Genomic DNA, 19311 nt, shown 5'->3' on the forward strand with positions numbered 1-19311 from the left:
CGGATTCGTAACCATTGCACCACCAGGGAAGACCAGTCAGTTGATTTTTAACATAAAATGGGAAAGCACTAGAAAGACTTTAGTCAGGAAAGCGACCTGGTCAGATTAGGCGAGGGGTAAAGCTGTCTCAAGGCAGTGTGGAAAGGAATGGGGGTAGAGTGAAGACAAAGAGGAAAATATACAAAGCCTGCCTTCAAGGAGTCATGCCCCGTCCACATCGAAGATGGAGACAGTCTCAGCTAGGGTAATGAGGAAGGAAAAGAGGAGATGGGCTTGAGAAATATTTAGGAGGTCAAATAGGCAAGATGTGGTGGTTGGTTGTATGTAAATGGTAAGAGAGGGAAAGGAGAGGATGAGGCCCTGGTGACCAGGTGGGTAATATTCTGCCTGATTAGACAGCAGTCCCCCTGTTGACTGTCAGATACCCTCTGGTGTCCATTCCTTTGTCATCACAGATTGAAATATGTACTCATTTGTGTGCTTGTTTGCTTAGTAGCAGTCTGCCCCTCCAGACTGAAAATGCAGTGGGGTAGAATGATGTCTGGTTTGGCTCATCCTTGTACCACCAGCACTAGCAAAGTGAGTGGCACGTAGTCAGCACTGAATAAAAGCTGTCCAAAAAATACACAGAATGGGAAACGGAATATACAGGAAGAAAAGACACTTCAACGAGTTCCTTTTTGGACGTGGTGAGTTTGAAATGAATGTGCAAAAATCCAGGTGGCAGTTGGAAATGAGCCTGAAAACTCACGGAGAGGTTAGGTCTGGAGATAAAGACTTGAGTGTTACCAGAGTGTAATAAAAGCCTGAACGTGAGAAGACCATCAGCAGCAGACCTGATGAAATTCAACAATTAAAGGGATTTACTTCCTCCTACTTCTTAGTCAATTACTTTTGCTTTCCAGAAGTACACTGTCACTGTCCCCTGGGCAGCTCACAGAGACGGCTTGTGACAGCTCCAGGGTGCACAATTCTAGGTTGTGCTCCAGGGAGGACCCACCCAAACCTTTAGGACCTTTCCAGGGAGACCTCATATGCCTATAATATCTTCCCCCTATTTTGCCAACTCAATTCTTCCAAGTTCTTCACACAACCCCTGATTTCCGAGAAATCCTATTCCATGAAATTCTCCTGCACGAGACCATAGAACAGCAATTATCCTGAATATCCTAGCCATCAAATAGCAAATTGCCCACTCTGCTTAATCAAAATGTAGAAATCTTACTCTTTCCCAGTTCATTTTCCAATTAGATACCTTTGTCGTCTGTCCACCCTAAAGACCAAATTAGGCCTGCGTTGATACAAATGCCTGTTTTTTATTACCATTTGGTTTATTATTTCTATTCTGTTGACTGTGTGTTCAGTCACAGCAGGGGTCTGTACTTTAACCTGGTGCCGACCCTGAAGAAATCACAGGCTATGCCAGGTAGGGTGACAGGACTTCCTGGCTTTTCTAGTACCATTGTGTTGAAAATGTTCCCCCTAACCAAGTGGTATGTCGAACTATGGATTTTGGCTCAGATAATATTCATCAGGGAAGGATCCAGGCTCCTCCTGCCTGTCCTCTCTGACATCCTTAGTTATACTGGCTTTTATCCTCACACTTGTCATCTCATGGACAGTGATGGTTATTCCACCTCCAAGTTTTGTGTCCCCAGGAATATGGGGCAGGAGGAGGGGGCAACAAGGGAGAAAAGGAATTTTTTTTTGTACTAAGTCTTATCATTTCATTCTGGAAGGGAAGCCTCCCTAGTGTTTTTTACCTACATCTCATTGACCATCTGCAGCTAAAAGGGGACAGAGATTAAGATTGTAGCTTTTATAGCTTCTATGAGCTTCTATGATAGAGCTTGGCAAGAGATGGGAGAAACTGAGAGTTGAGAATTGCCAATCAAGTATTTCAGGTTTAGAAATGAACATAAAGGGGAATTCCCTGGCAGTCTAGTGGTTAGGACTCTGCGCTTTTTTTGCTGAGGGCGAGGGTCTGATTCCTGGTGAAGCAACTAAGATCCCACAAGCCGCACGGCCAGAAATAAAAAAATTTTTAAAAAGAAATAAACGTAAGGTTCATTATTATGTCTGCATATTTCCTAAAATCCTGTGAGCATATCTTAAGCTAATCTACTCATGCTGATGTTGATTTCTATTTGCATAATTCTTAGAGTAATTTTATTTCAAAAATTTCCACTCTATAATATATCAACAACGCTACCCATCCTTTTTTATTTTCAGTTTTGATGTCAGTTTATATGGTCTATTTTATCAAAGTGAGCTAGAGAAGGAATTGAAAATATTTCTAGATGCTAGTTGTGGGTAAATAAGATATATTTTTCTCCACATGTTATTCCTTAAGTTAGACCTGGAACTTTTGCCAGTGGTGGCAAGAACAGTACCAAAGATAATTTTACCTATCTTCTCACATTTGTGCTGCTTGGCACATTACATAAATTGGAGTTGACGCAACTGTGACGTCGGAGACTGGGTTTTATGTGGGGCCTTTTTCATGGAGAAGTGCTTTGTCTCCCTCTGGTGGACAAACTCATCTTTGCAACGTCAGCGGTAATTCTCAGGCCCGGGTGCACTTCAGGATCACCAGGGGTGCCACAATCCCAATATGTGCTAAGCAAACACACAGACACACAGACACACACACACACACACACACACACACACACACACACACACACACACAATTAGACTGGTCCCTGGGCAAAACTGTCAAATAATTTCAACCCAATTTTGATACCCTATGTATTTACCAAAAACTTTCTCACATATTTTCTCATTTAATCCTCTCAAGAACTTGTTAAAATGAGTTTTCCCTCTTCTCATGAATACAAACACTCACCTAAGAACACAGAGCCCTTGCATATCTTAGGTGCACATTCAGACCCTGCTTTTCCCTGCATCTTTGTGTTCATTAAATCCTACAGTGCCAGAACTGGCTTCCTTCTCAGTTTGCTATCTTTTCAAAAAGCTTCTCAAATTAATTCCCACTGACAATGGATCGATTTTAGTTATTAAAAAGGAGATCAAGTTCTGCTTCTGGCAATGGTTGACCAGATGGTTCTGTGCTCTCTCACTGAAAACAACTAGGAGAGTACATACTATTAAAAGAGCGAAAAGGCAAGCCAGAGAGTGAGAAATAGTATTTGCAATGCATATAACTGACAAAAGAGCTCAGATCCAGAATACACACAACTCCTATGACTCACTAAGAAAAAGACTGGCAACACACACAAAAAAAGGGGGGGCATGAGACTTCACAAAAGGGAATATTCAAATAGTCAATAAATATATGAAAAGGCTCTCTTCTTCATTAGTATACAAAGAAATACAAATTAAAACTACAAAGTATTCACCTACCACACCCATTAGAATGGTCACAATTGAAAAGACGAACAATACCAAGTTATGGGGAGTAACTGCAACTCTCATCCCTGCTGGTGAGTGTGTAAGTTGGTACAACCACTTTGGAAAATTGTTTGATGGCATCTCCTAAAGTTGAACATACATGGTTATCTATGACATAGCAATTTCACTCCTAGGTACACCCACAGAAATGCATGTAAGTGTGTACACAAAGACATGTTTAAGAATGTTTATAGCATTATTTATAAATAACCATTTGGAAACCTAAATGTCCTTTAATAGTATAATGGATAAATTGTGATATATTTATACAATGGAATTCTATAGAATAAAAGTGGAAAAAACTATAGCTACACACACAATAAATGGGTAATCTAACATGAAATTTTGTACAAAGTCAAGCACAGGCAAGGCATATTTTTAAAATTTCATTTGTATCAAGTTCAAAGCAGGTAAAACTAATCTATGCTGTAAGAAGTCAAGACAGTGGTTACCTTTAGGTAAGAGGGAGAGGTAGAAAGTGTAAAGGGGAAAGGGATAATGATACAATTCTTCCCCTGAGTTGTCAGTACACAGATGTGTTCAGTTTGGGATAATTCACTGAGCTGTAAACCATTTTGTGCACTTGAGTAAAAGAAATTTCTAAAGCAAAACAGAATATTCAAAAAAAGTTTTGTAAAACTAACTAAAAGTCTTCCTTGTGTTTTTCACCATAAGTGAGGAGAGTTTTAATTGATGGGATGTTATCAACAGTGTTCCTCAAACTTTACTGTACATATGACTCATCTGAGAATCTTGTTAAAAGGCAGCTTTGATCCAGTATTCTGGTGTGGGGCTCACAATTCTTGCATTTCTAGTGTTAACTTAAAGAAAAATGCACATGAGAATTGTGAGTTTGAGTTTGATTCGGGGTCTTACTGAGGACTCCCGCCAGGGAGACAGCCACTCAGTAGCTCTGAGGAGCTGCTCTGAAGAGGTGGGCGAGGAGCCAGGATACACATGACTTTTCTTTGGGTGGGAAATACGTGTAGTCAGGCATGCATCTTGGTAAAAGATCACTGCTAAACACAAAGAACAGACATCTCAAGTTAATGATTTTAGGTTTTTCTCTGTGTGGGAAGATGCAAGAATCTGAGGTCATTGAAATTCTTCCTGAGACTTCCATAGTGGCGCAGTGCCTAAGAATCCGCCTGCCAGTGCAGGGGACACAGGTTCAAGCCCTGGTCCAGGAAGATCCCACGTGCTGCGGAGCAACTAAGCCCGTGCACCACAACTACTGAGCCTGTGCTCTAGAGCCCGCGAGCCACAACTACTGAGTCCATGTGCCACAACTACTGAAGCCCGCACGTCCTGGAGCCTGCGTGCCGCAACAAGAGAAGCCACTGCAATGAGAAGCCCACGCTCCACAATGAAGAGTAGCCCCCGCTCGCTGCAACTAGAGAAAGCCCGTGCGCAGCAACGAAGACCTAACGCAGCCAAAGAGAAAAAAAATAAAAATAAAAGAAATTCTTCCTGAGATATGCACCTAATTATCTAGGGGCCAAAGCACAGAACGGCTCATCCTGTTTTTTTCATCCTGAATTCCCCTCAGGGTGCACTGTTGGTGGGTGACTGCGGTGGGTTGTGATTTAACCCACTTGTATAACTGGGTGATGAGTGACGCTGTTTATTCTTTTTTGTTCACAGTCTCTCCCCTTTTGGTCATAAATTCGATTAAGGTTTGAGAGGCATTTTATGACAAATTTGTCCCATGGTGCTAGGAGTCTCATTCCTAGGTTTAGTGAGGATTTCATTGAGAGGCCATTCAAGAGCTATATCTGGATTAGGTCCTGTTAATAACCTAAAAATTCTCTGGATCATCTGTCTTACTAGTCTATTATGATCCAGGAAATGTTTCTCCCTTGTTGCTTCTTCCTATATCTATTAAAATTAATTTTATACAGAGCTATATATGTGATCAATTGCCTCAAGATGTTTAGCTGTCATCAATTTTGTCAGAGAGCTAGTTACACAGCAGGTGATGCAAGAAACAACAATAATAAAATAACAGGATATCACTAGTAACATTAATAAGATTAGAGTACGCAGCAAGAGACACAAAGCATAAACAGTTTAAAAACTACAAAGAGAGATCAATTAGAACAATGATTAGTGTAACTAGTCGCAACCTGGATCATAATAAACCACCGAGTCCAGAGGGGAGCCAGCCAAAGAAGCCAAATTCTGGATGGATCAGGTAGAGAGAAATAGATGTTAACTAAGTATAACTTAAGAAGGCTTATCATCACTTATTTGACAATGCTTCCCATGTAATTTAACACACCAAATAAGTATAATTAGTTTAATACCTCTCTTTGAGATGTTTCAAGGGCCCTCTGAAACATCCCAAAGTTAGCTAGAGGTCAAAAGAACTCTATTTAGAATCTGATTTGGGGAAGTTTGTCAAAAATATCAAAAGTTTTAAAAACAACTTGATCAATTAGGATTGAAGCATAGATCACTGTGAAACAGTACTTATTCATTTAACCGAAGCGATAACAAAAGATTTCAAAGGCAAATATAGAAAGTTACAACAGATTACTTAAGAGGTAAAGAAACTGTTATCAAAAGCAGATATTCCAAAAAAACTTTGTCCTCTTAACAGAAAGAATAAAATTCTAGTTTTGTACAACCTTACTTTTAAGATTCATTTATTTAATTTGTTCTAAACCTAGCCAGTCCTAACCATACACAAAACTCTTTTCTCAGGGTTCCTTTTCCATAACCTTTCTATAACTTACTTTTTTAATCTTTAACCTTAGCCTCCATTAGGACCCCATCAACAAGTCTTGGTCTTATAAGGAGTTCCAGAAACTTTTCCTTTTCATCTGCCAGCTGTTTTATCCATTCCTGTATAAAAGGCTTTGGGATCCCCAGTGAGGGGTCCAGCCAAGGAACCCAGGCCCTTTTGTCAGTGTTTAACTTGATTAATTGGCCTAACTGTTGCTCTAAGCAATTGCTGATCAGTTCTCTCAGTGTAAATTTTCCCTTCCAGCCCCTTAATTTTTTCCAAACTGGGGTAAATAGAGCAAACTTGTTTGGGGCCCTTTAATATTGGGTGGACCCAACAGAGGGTCGCCTTGGCTCATCCAACCTTAAGTAGTGCTGTTTCAATGCCTTTGTTTTAATCCCATGAATATCCAAGCCACAGGACTTTCCCCTTAATAACCCTTTCTATTCCCTTGTTAACCTAATTAACATTAATTAACCTAATGTTTTATTAGCATCTGTAAGACCCAGTGAGGGAAGCTGAGATCACAAATTCAAATAGGCTTCCCGAACAGATGTTTTTTTGGTTTATTTTTTAAACTAAGGGAGTTCTTAAGGTTAGTCATTACATTTCTTTGTGTCCACCTTTTAATTTGGTCTTTCCTATAGCTACCAATAAAATAGCTGTTTACAAGGAGAGCGCTCTAGAAATATACCAGTTTAGAAGTGTTTCCAATTTAAAGGATCCATCATTTGGCCATTGATGAGTAGGATCTGAATAGGGATTCAAATGAGTAAGACACAAGGTGTCCCCATAGGATCGTACAAAGGATGCAGCCCTCACAAGATCCAGAAAGTTTATTTGCAAAAATAGTCTTAGAAAGTAAGGGCCTTTATTGTACAGGTGGATCCAATGAAAGTTGACATGATGAAGGCCCCTTATGGATTGGAAACTCTTATGACAAACTCTCCTGAGAGCTGACAGGGCCAAAGGGAGTGCTCGGAATCCTAGTCTCTTCAACTGGCTTCCAAATGTACACTGTATGAGGACCTTCCAGATGGCAGAGGCCAGAGTTTTCTCACTGATCAACAAACCAAGCTCTCAAGACATAGAACAAGATGCCTAAGAAAATCAGGTACATTTACATCTCAAAGGCACAGGGAGATAACGCAAGTTCCTCCTAGAAGGGTGTCTGGGTTTCTCCCTCCAGCAGACTAAAACCACCATGGGTGCTCAAGCACTGGATGGCCAGTTCTAATGTGTACAACCCCAGATGAGCGTATCTTTAATTAATGAGTGGGTTTCTCTACGGGACCGCTGCATGGTATGAGGACTTGCCTCCACCACTCCTGTAAATTTCTCAGTTGCCTGAGAAAGCTGGAACCAGCTGGGAGGAGCTTTTTGTCTCTTATTTTGGAGCTAAAAGCTCTCATATGGTGTCTTCATTTTTATTCCAACAAACTGTTAAAGTAGCCCATTCAAGGAAAGACGCCAGGTTAGCCTTTACATAATCATCCAGTCCAAACCTTTCCGGTGTCTTTCAGCTAGACAATTTTCTCAGTGCATTTGAACTGAGCAACCGTCCCAGTGTCTTTCAACTGAGAATTCAGGTACCTCTTCTTGAACTGCCTTAAGTTCAAGGAAAACCTACTCCTCATAACAAGTTTACCAACCACTGAATAAAACTCAGAATCGTCACCCAAGACGGGAGATCCAAGACCAAGAGAGACTTACCCAGTCACTGAGGAGGTCGATGGGCTTTCTCTAAAGAAGTTTCCTAATGTCTTTTGATCCCATCTGCTGACCTCAGTCTCCAGGGAATCACCCATCTTCCTTCTCACTGTAGTTTTCCTCTCCTGTTGGCTTAAATTTGCATTTCCCCATGACTCATGATGTTATCTTTTCATGTACATATTGACCATTACTTACATCTCCTTTGGTGAAGCATCTATTGAATTCTTTTCCAACATTTTTTTCTTATGCGTTTCTTGTATATTCTTATATGTAAGTCCTTTGTCTGATTTATGTATTGTAAATATTTCCTCCCAGTCAGCAGCTTGCCATTTTCTTTTCTTAATGGTGTCTTTTAAGGAGAAGACAGTTTTAAACTTGAAAAACTTCAATATGTCCACTTTTTCTTTGATGGTTAGTGACTTTTGCATCCTAAGAAATTTTTGCCTAACAAACTTCAAAGAGATTTTCTCCTATGTTTCCCTGTAGAACTTTTACAGTTCTAGTTTTTATGCTTAAATCTGTAGGCCTTTTTGAGTTAATTCTGTATATACTGTGAGATAAGGGTTAAGGTTCTTTTTTTTTTTTTTTTTATCCCGTAAGGATATCCAGTTGTTCTTGAACCATTCATAGAAAAGACTACTTTTCCCCCATCAAATTACCATGACACTTTAGTCAAAAATTAATTGAAAGTAAGGTGGGACTCTATTTCTGGACTCTACTCCCTTCCATTGATCCATATGTCAATCCTTAGGCCAATACTCACTAGCTTGATTATAGTTTCATATAAGCCCTGCTATCAGGAAGGATAAATTTGTTCTTCTTCAGAATTATTTTAGCTATTCAATTCTTTGCATGTTCATGTAAAATTTTAAATCAGCTTGTCTGATTTTAATGTCTGTCCAAAAAGCCTGCAGGAATTCTGACAAGCATTGCTTTAGAATCTATAGCTCAGTGGGGAAAAAAGAGATATCTTAAAAGCACTGTCCTACAATCCACGAATATGGATTTTGTCCTTTTATTTTGGTCTTTAAAAACTTTCCTTCAGTAACGTTTTGAAGTTTTCAGTGTATGGGTTTTTCACATTTAAAAATATTTTGCCCCTAAATACTTTTTTGGTGCTATTATAGATTATGTGAATTTTGTGGACAGTATAATTTGTTGACATAAAATTGATTTGTTAATGTTATTTCCTGCAATCTTGTTAATTCAATTATTATTAGTACCATTTTTGTAGTCCTTAAGAGTTTTTTTGGTATGTGCAAAAAACTGACGAGGACCTCATATCAAGTTTGAAAAAAGCAGTGAGAACATACAGTAAGAACATACATCCTCATCTTGGTGCATCTCTTAGGGTCAAAGTATTCAATATTTTATCAATATTTTATCCTTCAATCAATATTTTATCCTTCAATATTTTATCAATATTTTATCCTTACTTATGATGTGACCAGTAGGTATTTTTAAAATTCCCTTTATTAGTTTGAGGAAGTCCCCTTCCATTCCTTGTTTGCTGAGAGCTGTTAGTATGAACTTTGTAAAATGCTCTTACTCTACCTATTGGAACAACTATGTGGTTTTTCCTCCTTAATTCTGTCACTATGGTAAACAATACTAATTTTCAAATATTATACCAACCTTGCATTCCTCCCACTCTGTCTTCATGTAAAGTTGGTATAATATTTGAAAATCAGCTGTATAAAAAAATTCTTTTTTATACATCGTTGGATTCAAATTGCCAACATTTTGTTAAAGACTTTCAGGACTTTTAAAAGGGTAATTGATTTAGAGCTTTCTTTACTTGAAATACCTGTGTCTGAGTTTGGTATAAGGGTAATGCTGACCTCATAAAAGCGTTCCCTCCTGCTTTCTAAAATGTAAGATTGGTATAATTTCATCCTTAAATGTCTGATAGAATTCACCAATGAAGCCAACTGGGTTTGGGATTTTCTTTGTGGCAAGGGCATTAATTCAATTTCTTAAAACAGATTAAGGGAATATTCCTATTTTCTATTTCCTTTCATGTCTGTTTTGGTAATTTTTGTCTTTCAGGAAATGTACCTCTTTCATCTAAGTTTTCAAAATTACTTGTCTATAATGTCTAAACAAAAACAAAGGGGACACAGGCCAGACCTACCTTTGGGTGAGACCCAATTCCTGACTACACATCGACAATGTTATTAAGAGATACCTGATGAAGGATTTAGGGGTGAGGAGTCACGACATCTACAGAGAGAGAGGGAGGGAGGGAGCAATGCGCAGCAAACATTATTAAACTGGTGAATACAGGGTGAAGGCTATATGGGCATTCACTGTACTATTTCTACAACCTCTGTAGATTTAAAACTTTTCCAAAAAGAAGTTAAATGATATATTCATATTCTACAACCCAGTGATTTAAAGAAATAATCAGAAAACCACACACATACTCTGTCTGCACAAGGAGTTTTATCATGGATCAGAGTTTGAAAACACCCTAAATATCCCACTCTTAAGAGGACTGGATCAACAAACTACAGTATGACACCAAAAACAACAATAATGACAACAACAACAAATACCACAAATTTCCCAAGAGAATCCACGTGGAAAATTCTCAATATAGATAGACTATGGAAGGAAAAAGTTGTAACACTGGATATATGACCCCATTCTACATGCACGGGCAAAAGACTGCAAAATAACAATGCAAAAAATGTGGTTGTCTTGGAGTGGTGGGGTTACAGATGAACTTGACTCTTCTTCACACTCTTGTTCAAAATCACTTGAAGGATTCCAGATCATCTCATCACTCCAGGGGCGACAGCAAAGAGAGCTTGCATTGATTTAAGGGCCTAGCAGGCCAGGAGGCATGGGTCTGGATTGACTCCAAGAGCGAGGGAGATCCCAGTGGCGATAATTGGCCACAAAGGAGTCCAGCAGAGGGGAAACAACAGAGGACTGGAGGAGAGGCACTTGGTGAGACTTGGTCTCACTCCCTCCAAAATAGGCAAAGGTTGGGAGACTGAGTAAGGTGGTATCTGTGAAAAAAGTTAAGTTTCATACACATGTAAAAGCAACTGCCCTTCTACTTTGTTCCACAAGTACCTTTGTAGACTTGGTACCCATTATTACAGGAAATCCACATGGAACAATGAGAACTAGACTTTAAAGATCTGAGTGGAGGTTTGAATCCGTGCTTCCTGCATGGTCTGGGGCAAACTGTTTAGCCTTTCTGAGCCTATTTTCACTTCTGAAAATCTGGGATGATGATGATTTTAATCATCGTCCTCCCATGTCAAAAGATTGGGTGAGAAAAGTAGCAATTCAGTACTACCGATAAGCTTTGCCACAAGTAACCATGCAGTGGTCAACGTTCAGGTTGATAAGGACAGTGAATGAACTTCATCGGATGGTCAGCACAGAATACTAGGGATCTAGAAGCCTACTGGTCAGAGGCCCTTCCAGGGAGGGATTAGGAGGGCAGGAACCATCCTTACAAAGGGAGATGAGTATGTGAGAATCCTTGGTTTTCACCATAAACATGCTGCGAATAAGAGAAGGGGACCAGATGATTCCCCTCACACACCATGAGAGAGGGGGAAACTGCACCAAGCCCTAAAACCTGGGGTGGCTCCAGGCTTCCGGATGGGGCAGCTGTGTCCTCCCTGAGCACAAAGCTGACCACGTGCCCTGCACTACTGTCCTAGGTTGGAAACTGAAGAAAAACCAGATTCCCTCTTGAAATGCTTGGTCGAACCAGCTGGTAACCACACGAGTAGAAAGATTATTTTGACAGGGAGTAAGAAGCCAGGGATCGGACAAGATATCTGCCTAACCTGCTGCTGGAGACATGCGAGGAAGATGAGGAGAGAAATGTTTTTTCTACCTTCTGAATTCTCCTCCCTGAAACTCAGAGGACAAATCTTTCTGGGTTTGGGGTCAGCAAGGAGTTCAGCCTCTCACACTGAGATTCCTGTTTTACAAAAGTGATCTGCTCTTAAGACTGTGAAACTGACCCATTTATTTGACTAAATCACTGTTACCCAGATTCACTTAAAAAAAAAAAATCCACTGCTTTCAACATTACGAACAATGAAAGCAAGAAACATCGTCAAATCGGGATGTTGAGAGGTAGGTTGAGGATTGGCCACTGAAACTGTAAAAATAATACAAATGCAAACTCCAGAGGTGAAATTCAGGCAATTTATTGTAAACAGGATTACCCTAGCACTCTACCACATACTGGCTGTGTCACATGCTCTCTCTTCCACATCAAGTAGTGAAAAAGAAGACTTTTCAAAAAGTCACGGGTAACTAACACCTTAGTGTGTTTCACAAATCTCATTTACTAAGAGCTGAGTAAAGAGCAGTATCCAGGTAGTCTGTTATTGCTCAGGGACTGCAGCTTGGACCCATGTAGCTGAATCCATAAGTATGCCTGAGTGATCCAACAGTAGCTCTAGATCCAAAGTGGAAACCAGACAATGCTAGAGCACACTTAAGAGCAACCACAGGTTCCTGTAAGACTACATGAGATGCCTTTCAGATTTCTTCACGTGACTTTCTCATAAAAATGACACTGTTAAATTTCACCCCCTCCCGTTTTTTTAAAGAGCTAAAAGTGACCCAGTAGCACATAATTTTCCACAGAAAAGATATAAGTTGATTATTTACTTTTCCAGTGGTGGATTTATGCACTCAGGACTAGTTTTTGATTCCTCTCGTATATATCTGCAGTTTGATGAAAAGCTGCATAGTCTACAAACGCATAAAACCAGAAGGAAGTGATGATGACTCACGCACCTTCTGATGGACAAAGACAGGCTTCATACAAGGAAGCTCTTGAAGGTAGGGATAAAAAGACGGTTACAGCACCACATATGTCTGACAGTAGAAATGGAGCCCCGCTTTCAAAAGCAGCCTCCACAGTTGTGATTATCATTCTTGCCCCAAATTCAGATTATTCAGAAAAATAGCAAATGTGAAAACTTAAGATGTGAAAAGACATGACTCTACAGAAAGAAGTGCTGGCAAATCAAGTCATATGGAGGTAAAATGTCATTTGAAAATGCCATTCTTTACTTTGCCTGAGTCAGTGAACTACAGGGCCACTTACTGTTACTAGTGCCTGTATGTCTCCAACTTCTCTTTAAGTTTTAATAACAGTAAATATTTCAAAACAGCTGTTAAATCTACAGTAACAATTTCATCCAAAATTGTATCTCATGAAAAAAATATTTTTTAAAAGTTCACTCCAGTTATCATCTGTGTGTTTGTATGTTTGAATTTATATATTCAAAAAGTAACTACACTTAAGGCAGTATTAGACTGGTAGCAAAACAGGATTTAGAGTCTCTATGGAGAGCACACTATTTAAGAATCCAAGGCTTTCCTTTTTCTACCTCCAAAAAGGTGTCTTTGCACGTGTTGCCTTTTATATTCATAATGGGGCAAATATTTTGGTTCGTATACTGACTGCAATTTCGTGGTAGTAAGAAGTTACAGGTGTTTAGAATAGATGATGTTGGAAAAGCATGTCACACACTCAGTGGGATCTGAAGTTGACCCTGTTTGATTTTGTTAAATAAATACAGCAACGTGTTGATGGGAAAAAGTGACACTGATGGAACACTGCAAACCAACTATGAACAACAAGAATGTCAGTATAATTCAATCAGAAAAAAACAAATCACAGTAATCCTGAGAAATTCAGTTTGGGACAAAATTGATGTAAGGTAAGTCTGTATTTCTAGCACTGTAAGTAAGTAGGGTGTTCTAGAGTTTTCCAGCATTTTACTAGTTTGAATAAAAAACATGTTCAAATTCTATAAAAAGATTAAAACCATGCCTTATATAATCAGCAATTTCACTAATAAAAGAAAATTACATTGCTTTGTTCATTATTTGCCAAATGTAATGTTCTCCATTATTTACATGAAACCATTAAGTAGAAAGCAAAACTGAGGATCCATTTTTAAAAAGGTATTATCTTTCTATATGTTTTGAAGTCTTTTCTGTCAACCTAGGAGGCTTTTAGAAAAAAGCTAACATATTTTTCTTCTGACAAGTGACTATTTTACAGACTAAGGAAGAAAGTTTCTATAGGAATATCATCCATCATTTTAAGTATTGTTATATAAGGGACATTTCTCTTAGTAATGAAAAGAAAACTTTTAAAATATTAAGAGGCATGTATTTTAAAAATATTCTACATCTATAAGATTTTGTAATTTACTTTGGATTTTTAATATTTCTACATAATAACATTTGACAACTTTTTTTTTTTTTTCTGTTTGTCTCTCTAATAGTGAACCAGAAAATATTAAAGTGGCCAAGACTGTTTTCCTAGCCCTTGGAAGACTCAGGAATGCATCCACTTGCGCTTTCCCGCCCGTGGGGAATTCTTCAGAGTTTTGCAGCCATGAAGTTAATATGTGGTTTCACAAGGGGAAACAGTGGCAAACCACGCTTGAACTCAGTCATGTTCTGAATCACTTCAGGCTGCAAAGAAAAAAAGTTTTCTCTTAGTGTATTTAGCCTAAAAAGCAGACTGAACAGGACATAAACTTTATTTTTACATATACACACTAGTTTCTACACTATATATTACATATCATATCTACTGACCTCTCTTCCTGGATCAGTAGTAAGGTCAAAGGGTCTATGCAAACCTATGGAGAATGTCCCCAGTGGGACTCTGGGCCAGAGGGAAGAATCTTGGCTTTCCTCCGGGCACTCAAGGGCAGGCCCACTGAGGGCTCAGGACCGCCGCCACTTTGGCGGAGTGGTAGAGGCCAGTGTGCCCACCCGGCAAGAGCCTAATTACACTGCCAGCTTCCTCTTCTTGCAAGTAAATGCCAACCTTTCCAGATGATTAAAATGCACAAGTACCATGGAAAAGGCTGGGACAAATGTGGCTGGAGATGACTCATTGCAGAGTAACACAACTGTTCAAGCTAGAGGACAAGGTGGACAAGGGCAAAGGCTGAGTCTCTGCAGCTGAAAAAGGAAAGAATGGCAACCTGGTCTTTGGTGTTTTGATTTTTTTTTTTTTGCGGTATGCGGGCCTCTCACTGTTGTGGCCTTTCCCGTTGCGGAGCACAGGCTCCGGACGCGCAGGCTCAGCGGCCGTGGCTCACGGGCCCAGCTGCTCCGCGACACGTGGGATCTTCCCGGACCGGGGCACGAACCCGTGTCCCCTGCATCGGCAGGCGGACTCTCAACCACTGCGCAACCAGGGAAGCCCGGCAACCTGGTCTTTAAGGGAGACCTAAAGTAGATGCCCGAATACCTCTTAACCTGAAATCTCTAGGTCTTATGTGTCCTGGTGAACAAGCTCCTTATAAGTAGGAAGTCCTCTAACAGGGCAAGCTAACATGAAATTTATATTTCTTACTTGTGGCAAGGCTGGTGCTTGTGACAAATTTATATCATTTTGACATGGGAACTCTCCAACCACAGGACCTATAAAAAACAAAAGGTTTAATGCTTTGCACTTATTGATACTTGTACACAAAAGCAAACAAACAAACAAACAAACAAACACAAACCAGACTCAGCTCACTAAAAATCTGCACCAGGTCCCGTTCATGTACCTTTCAGATCCTTTTAGGGTGTGTGCTCCCAAGGCCTTGTTTGCTTGTCCTGCCTCCTATCCAGAGTGTCCCTAATGATGGTTCATGATGTTACTGTGCTTAAATAGCCTTGGCCGCAGCTGCTTTAGTGCCCAGCTCTGACCTCACTGGACCCTGAGGCTCTGGCCACCCGGAAGGACCCAGTAAAACAACCTGGAAGGCTGGGGGAGTAAACGGTCATGGGGCAAACCCTGGCCAGTCAGAGACAGGAGATAGGAAGGACAGATAAACTGCTCACCCTTCCCCCGCCACATGCAGTTGTTCCATACAGCTTCTTTGGAGATGTCCTACCAGCACCTGGCCTTGTTTTCTTATGGAGCTGTGGCCAGCTCGGCGCTGTGTCATCTGCTGTTGGCTCTCTCCTTCACTGCCTCATTTCCTTTTTCCCCTTATTTTTGCTTTGACAGAGCAGACCCTGTCTCCAGCTAGTTCCCCTTCTGTGCCCCTTTACTTCCTGGTGGTCTATAAGGGATGTGACTAAGGCATGGTACAGCTATGGTGTGCCTAAAAACACACTTTTGAAAAAGTCAATACTCAATACTTACAAGAATCCATTTCTCTGGCAAGAACATGGACGGATACCTTATGTCTTCTTGGGGCATCTACCGCCAACATTTCCTGGGTGGAAAGAATAGCAAGGTCACCCTTTTGCCCCACTAAGGAACTTAAAATGAGGTGCTCTCTTACGACCATGACCATGAAGAATGAGCTCTCACGCAGTCAGAAACAGTCAAGACGCCTCCCTTTCTTTCCCCTTACCTAAAGTATTTCATTTGAATTCCACAAAGATTAGGAGGGTAGGCAAGAATTATTCTTAACCCCATCTTACGATGAGAAAACTGAGTCCAAGGAGATTAAGTGCTCAAGCTCCTACGGCTAGTACGTACCTGGGCTGGGATTAAAACCCTAGCCTAGTTCTCACTGGGGTGTGACGCAGGCCTGCACCTAGTGATCTGCAGTGTCTGCAGAGACAATGGCCTGAGCTTAGTTAAGGGATGACCACAATGCTTGCCCCCCTAAGAAAAGAAGAAAACTAACATCTCTTGAGTGTCATCTTGTATCAGCCTCTCTCCTATGTTAGCTCACTTGATTCTCTGTAAGCTAAACATCATGATGATTCCTGTTTGAGAGATTCTGACTCTAAAACAAAGAGTCACAGAGCTGGAGTAACGCAGCTTGGAAGGGATGGTGCCAGAAGGGAGGTTTGCTTGTTCTCTCCATTCCACCACGTTGCTTTGAGGGACTCCCCGTAGTTACTACCAAGAAAGGCACGAGTGGTATGTTGGCAGAAGGACCCTGTGGGGAAGTGTCTCTTCACCTTTTCCTTGATGCTGGACCTGTATCTGTCTTTTCCAAAGGGAAAACACAAGCTGTGATGAAGCTTCCCCTGATGCCTCAGCCAGCAGCAATGTTTTGTAACCTCAGAGGAAGAGATCATCAGCAAAGCCAGACTGACTCACGGTTATTTACGGAACAGTTATTGCAAGCCTGGCCCTGTGCAGCTGCAATGGAAGCCCTGCTGAGGTTGCACAGCAAGCTTGCCCACTGCTCTGCCAGCTGGCAGAACAGCCTCTTTCAGGAGCTCAGCCCAGGTCAGCCTCCAGTAACATGCAGTGCCTCATCTGAGAGCATCTTACTTACTGGAGTAAAACGTTTGCTTCCAAAGATCTATTCTTGATCCCTTTTCACCCAAACCTTCATTGCCCTCTTAACCTGTATCGGTTACAGCAGAATATCCTGTTCAATTTCCTGAGCAACTTTGGATAATCCCCATTTTTCTAAAAACCAACCAATTGCATTTTCTTGCAAACTGTATTCTAAGGAACACTAGAGTCCTAAGAGATATTTATAGGTATTCCCTGCAAAAAAAAAAAAAAAGTGTCCATACTGATAGCAGCTTAGGAAATATTTTGTTAATCAAAACTAAACAAACGCTGGGCTAAAGAAATCTTAACTATGGGGTTCTTAGAACTTTTCAAAAGCTAACATGCTCTGTGATTCTCCAAGAATAAGAATAAAGAGTAGTCATTCCCAAACGTACATGGTTACGAAACCCTTTTTTCTAGGTACCCCCTATTAGTATCTTGTACCATGGAACACAGCTAGGGAAAGCCTGTTCTAGATTTAGTGTAAGCTTGGTAATAAATACTCTCATTTTTTTAAGACAAGAAAGTCAGTCTTATAACTGCTATTTTCACAGATTCAATAATCAGCTACCACCTGTAACTTTAAATAAATAACAGAATTTGTGGAAGGAAAGAAAAATCTTCATTTCTTCTGGAAACATCACAGGAAGTCATATTAAGTCATTCTTTTTGAACACACATAACTAATAATGTCTTAAAATAAATGTCTTAGGAACCACAAAGAGCTGAACATGAGCACCCTCTTTTGTAGGCAGTTGAGAACAAGTAACTAACCTCACAAAGTGTAACAGTATTAAGTAGTAAATCAACACAACTAAAACCCACTTTATAACACCAAGGAGGAAAACATATTCCAATCTAAAACATTCTGATTAAAATATTTAAAAATCCTAAGATTGAGTATTACTAATAAAGAGATAACTATAGAGACTGTTTAATAAATGCTACTAAGTGCCAATCACTTTACAAACCTCATTTCAATGAATACCCCATAATCTCTATTTTGTAAATAAGGAAGCTTAAGTAATTTGGCCAAGGTCACAGAGCTAGCTAGTTGGTGATAGGGCTGAGCCCCGAGTCTGTGCTCAGAGGCCATATGTGCTCCTGCTGCTGCCCCACAGATCACTGAGGGAGGCCAGCGGCTCTGAGCAGGGCTCTGGACGGCTGAACAGCCTGGCAGCGGACACGTGTCCTGGAGCCCTGCTCTCACACCCTACTCTGCCCCTCACGGTCCTACTGCAGCTCTCTCTCCACAGACACAAAGACTACCTGGGGTTATATTTCAGAACAGAATCTTATTTTATATATTGTTTTACTTAAAAAATATGTATGGGGCTTCCCTGGTGGCGCAGTGGTTGAGAGTCCGCCTGCCGATGCAGGGGACACGGGTTCGTGCCCCGGTCCGGGAGGATCCCACATGCCGCGGAGCGGCTGGGCCCGTGAGCCGTGGCCGCTGGGCCTGCGCGCCCGAAGCCTGTGCTCCGCAACGGGAGAGGCCACAGTAGTGAGAGGCCCGCGTACTGCAAAAAAAAAAATACATAAAAAATAAAAAATATGTATGTGTTGGGAGTTCCCTGGTGGTCCAGTGGTTAGGACTCTGTGCTTCCACTGCAGGGGATATGGGTTCGATCCCCGGTCGGGGAGTTAAGATCCCACATGCTGCATGGTGTGGCCAAAAAATAAAAGAAAAAATTTTTTTAATTAAAAAAAAAAAAAAAGTATGTGTTTTTGTTACATACATACACACACATTTTTTTTAATAGATTTTATTTTTTACAGCAGTTTGGGTTCACAGCAAAATTGAGTGGAAGGTGCACAAATTTTCCATATATCCACTGTCCCTTCACAGGCCTAGCCTCCCCCTTGTCAAAATATATATATTTTAAAAGACTATCACTGGGACTTCCCTGGTGGCGCAGTGGTTGGGAGTCCGCCTGCCAGTGCAGGGGACAAGGGGACACGGGTTCGTGCCCCGGTCCGGGAGGATCCCACATGCCGCGGAGCGGCTGGGCCCGTGAGCCGTGGCCGCTGGGCCTGCGCGCCCGAAGCCTGTGCTCCGCAACGGGAGAGGCCACAGTAGTGAGAGGCCCGCGTACTGCAAAAAAAAAAATACATAAAAAATAAAAAATATGTATGTGTTGGGAGTTCCCTGGTGGTCCAGTGGTTAGGACTCTGTGCTTCCACTGCAGGGGATATG

General features: G+C 40.8%; 1 protein-coding gene across 4 annotated transcripts in view; it reads right to left on the minus strand.

The window, feature by feature from the left end:
* Positions 1–12023: 12023 nt before the first annotated feature.
* IDE (insulin degrading enzyme) overlaps positions 12024–19311 on the minus strand; it is a 116466-nt gene continuing 109178 nt past the window's right edge. For all 4 annotated transcript variants that reach the window (XM_024121182.3, XM_028482098.2, XM_007108705.4 and 1 more), the window contains 3 exons: positions 16014–16086; positions 15231–15298; positions 12024–14335 (listed from right to left, as the gene is read on the minus strand). In XM_024121182.3, the coding sequence (XP_023976950.1) occupies positions 14240–14335; positions 15231–15298; positions 16014–16086 (237 nt within the window). In that variant the 3' untranslated portion in view covers positions 12024–14239. The remainder of the gene's footprint in view (positions 14336–15230; positions 15299–16013; positions 16087–19311) is intronic.

The sequence above is a fragment of the Physeter macrocephalus genome, chromosome 20 (genome assembly GCF_002837175.3).
Source record: "Physeter macrocephalus isolate SW-GA chromosome 20, ASM283717v5, whole genome shotgun sequence".
Classification (NCBI taxonomy): Eukaryota; Metazoa; Chordata; class Mammalia; order Artiodactyla; family Physeteridae; genus Physeter; species Physeter macrocephalus.